Source organism: Eurytemora carolleeae, unplaced genomic scaffold, assembly GCF_000591075.1.
Source record: "Eurytemora carolleeae unplaced genomic scaffold, Eaff_2.0 scaffold257, whole genome shotgun sequence".
Lineage (NCBI taxonomy): Eukaryota > Metazoa > Arthropoda > Copepoda > Calanoida > Temoridae > Eurytemora > Eurytemora carolleeae.
The window spans coordinates 284,168-287,413 of record NW_019396404.1 but is presented as its reverse complement, the minus strand read 5'-3'; the positions used below and the strand labels follow the sequence as shown (position 1 = coordinate 287,413).

Sequence of the window (3,246 nt, the reverse complement as noted above, 5' to 3'; positions counted from 1 at the left end):
TTGGTTTTATCTTTTAGACCATTATCTGGGATTTCCAAAATGATATAAAACATTATTCTCAGTCAAAAACTTTGGATTTTATAAAAGTTTTAAGAAATAAAATCAATAAAGTTCAAAAATGGCCAAAAAATCACGTTTTTTCCGACGGCACCGGAAAAAATGGTCAAAAATAAAAAATATTTTGGATTTTTCTTAGTTTCATATATATCTATTCAAAAGAAAAAGTGCACCTCTGAACAATTTTTACAGAGCCGCCCTAGGGTTTCTTTAGACAAAAGTTTTGTGAAAGAACGACGCCCAGTCCTAGCTACTTGTCCCTTCATTTATAAAATGACATCTACAATTCCCAAGGTACGAGATTAAAAGCTGTATCTGATCAAGAATAAATTATCAATGTTTTTTTCTCTCTAAAATTGACAATTTTCAATTGAGGCTTCTCTATTAAAGTGCTACCTCGGATTTCTCAACACTTTTTTAGCTAAAATAAACCGACATCTTATTATTATTATTGATCAGATGAGCATATGATTATTTCTCTTATCCAATATTTATATTCAGTTTTAAATTCAAAAATGTTTTATAACAAAAAAATCACCAATTACTCCGATTGGGGAATCTTCAAAGAAATCATTGTCAAGAAAATCAAACTTGACATCAATATCAACACGTTTAGATTCCTCTACATCCACACCATTCCTGATAATATATTAGTTTTAATCAAATTTGACATCAATATCCATACCATTCCTGATAATATATTAGTTTTAATCAAATTTGACATCAATATCCATACCATTCCTGATAATATATTAGTTTTAATCAAACTTGACTGCAATATCCATACCATTCCTGATAATATATTAGTTTTAATCAAACTTGACTGCAATATCCATACCATTCCTGGTATTATATTAGTTTTAATCAAATTTGACACCAATATCCATACCATTCCTGATAATATATTAGTTTTAATCAAATTTGATTGCAATATCAATACCATTCCTGATAATATATTAGTTTAAACAAATTTGACATCAATATCTATACCATTCCTGATAATATATTAGTTTTAATCAAACTTGACTGCAATATCCATACCATTCCTGGTAATATATTAGTTTTAATCAAATTTGACATCAATATCTATACCATTCCTGATAATATATTAGTTTTAATCAAACTTGAATGCAATATCCATACCATTCCTGATAATATATTAGTTTTAAACAAATTTGACATTAATATCCATACTATTCCTAAAAATTTATAAGCTTTACTCAAATTTGATATTAATATTCACACCCTTCCTATAGATAATATATTAGTTTTTATCAAACTTGAATGCAATATCCATACCATTCCTGATAATATATTAGTTTTAAACAAATAGATTATCAAGTAAATGGTGGCAACAGAGAAATGGGCAAATAATACATGACGTCACAAGTGTCAAATATAACAAGGAAGACAACATGTTTTCCCATTAGTTGACATGTTTTCCAAGATTAAATTTCACTGTAAGATAAGCACTTTATTATCACTATTATTTATAATTTTGTCGCCATCTATTGAGTTTTAATTAAACTTTATATCAATATTCAATATCCAAACATTCATGACTATATATGTATTAGTTTTTTAGAATACATTTTTTTGGTTATTAATCCCATAGCATGCATTATATTTATCATTATTAATTATTATACTTATGCTATTTATCTATTCAACAACAATTTGTGCTTTTTTTCTTTCTTAATATCTCTCTATAGTCTATAGTCTATATACTTCAACTAATGATTATTATACTAACCTGATCTCCTGTATCCAAGTATAGTTCCTGATATGTACTCACCTTATATTCCAAATAATTTTTTGTATCCAAGGATAGTTCCTGATATTTACTGACCTGATATTCCAAATAATCTCCTGTATCCAAGTATAGTTCCTGATATTTACTGACCTGATATTCCAAATAATCTCCTGTATCCAAGTATAGTTCCTAATATTTACTGACCTGATATTCCAAATAATCTCCTGTGTCAAAGTATAGTTCCTGATATTTACTGACCTGATATTCCAAATAATCTCCTGTGTCCAAGTAGTCCCAGACCTAGGATAGGTTGCTATCCAAACATCCTTCTCTCCTACCTTCAAAGTAATTATCTGATCAATAATGTGGAAGATAACGTCGTTTTTTTAGCTTGTAATGCTGTTACTATCTATATTGTTTTTGACTTAAGAAATGTTCAAGTCACTTTTGTAGAGAAGCCACAAATGAAAGTAATTAGTTTTCAAAACAAAAAGATGGATATCTTTTTAATACTTCATCAGACTAGGCGTTAAAAGGGTACCATTGTGAATCGGACATGGCACTCTAAAAGTAGAGGTCCACTGAAAATTAAGTGCTAAGTCCCTTTACAGTAAATTTTTAAAGATGTGTTCTTAATCAATGTTTTTAGTGTGCGTATCTAATAATGTGCCCTGAAAGTGCACCCTAAATGTGTGTCCTTTCTGTGCGTTTGCATTATGTGCACAATCTTATCTGTTTTATCTTGAGTGCGCTTTAGTAAGTTCTTCCGTTCAAGCTTGCTGATATGAAAGTCCCATAAAACCCTTTCCCAATTGTTTTTTGTGTGGCTAATTTAGATTGGGAGGGGGGAGGGGGTGTTTCCCTTAGAGTTAAGAGAGGGGAGTGTGTTGCATGTGTAACTTTTTAAGAAAAAAAATAATCCTATAACTTTAATGGCAAATGTGTTATGGGAGGGTTTAAGAAAGTTCAAAAAGTACGTCGGTTGATTTTTATTTTTCATGTGACACATTTTTTTTGGAACACCGACCAATCGTTTGACCGTTCTCCACCCTACCATATGCAAAAAAAATGATGCTGGCAAAATTTGATGCAAATATGAAGTTGAAACAGTGAAGTTCTAGTGTAAGCCGTTTTTAAGTTAAAAGGAAAAATACCACAGCAATCCCCCCCCTTCCCCCATTCACGATAGGGTTAAAGTCATTGAATCCCCAGCCTATTTCTAATTATACAAAATTCTCGTGAAAGGATAGATTGTGTAATATTTAAAGTATAGGTGACTCANCAAAGCATGTTCCTTAAACAGTTATATTTTCAAAGCATGTTCCTAAAACAGTTATATGTTTATGTATATCAACGTTATAAAAAGAACAATAACTAAGTGTTTATCAATTTTCCAACTATTTACCAATTGAAATCCTGCCGAAAATATTAAAATC

General features: G+C 30.0%; 1 protein-coding gene across 1 annotated transcript in view; it reads right to left on the bottom strand.

Moving 5' to 3' along the window:
• LOC111702605 (sulfotransferase 1C4) overlaps nucleotides 1-2,867 on the bottom strand; it is a 6,452-nt gene extending 3,585 nt beyond the window's left edge. Inside the window, exons 1-3 of the mRNA XM_023474346.1 lie at nucleotides 2,838-2,867; nucleotides 2,069-2,148; nucleotides 596-696 (exon numbers count right to left, since the gene is read on the bottom strand). Of these exons, the coding sequence (XP_023330114.1) occupies nucleotides 596-696; nucleotides 2,069-2,148; nucleotides 2,838-2,867 (211 nt within the window). The remainder of the gene's footprint in view (nucleotides 1-595; nucleotides 697-2,068; nucleotides 2,149-2,837) is intronic.
• Between the last annotated feature and the right edge of the window lie 379 nt (nucleotides 2,868-3,246).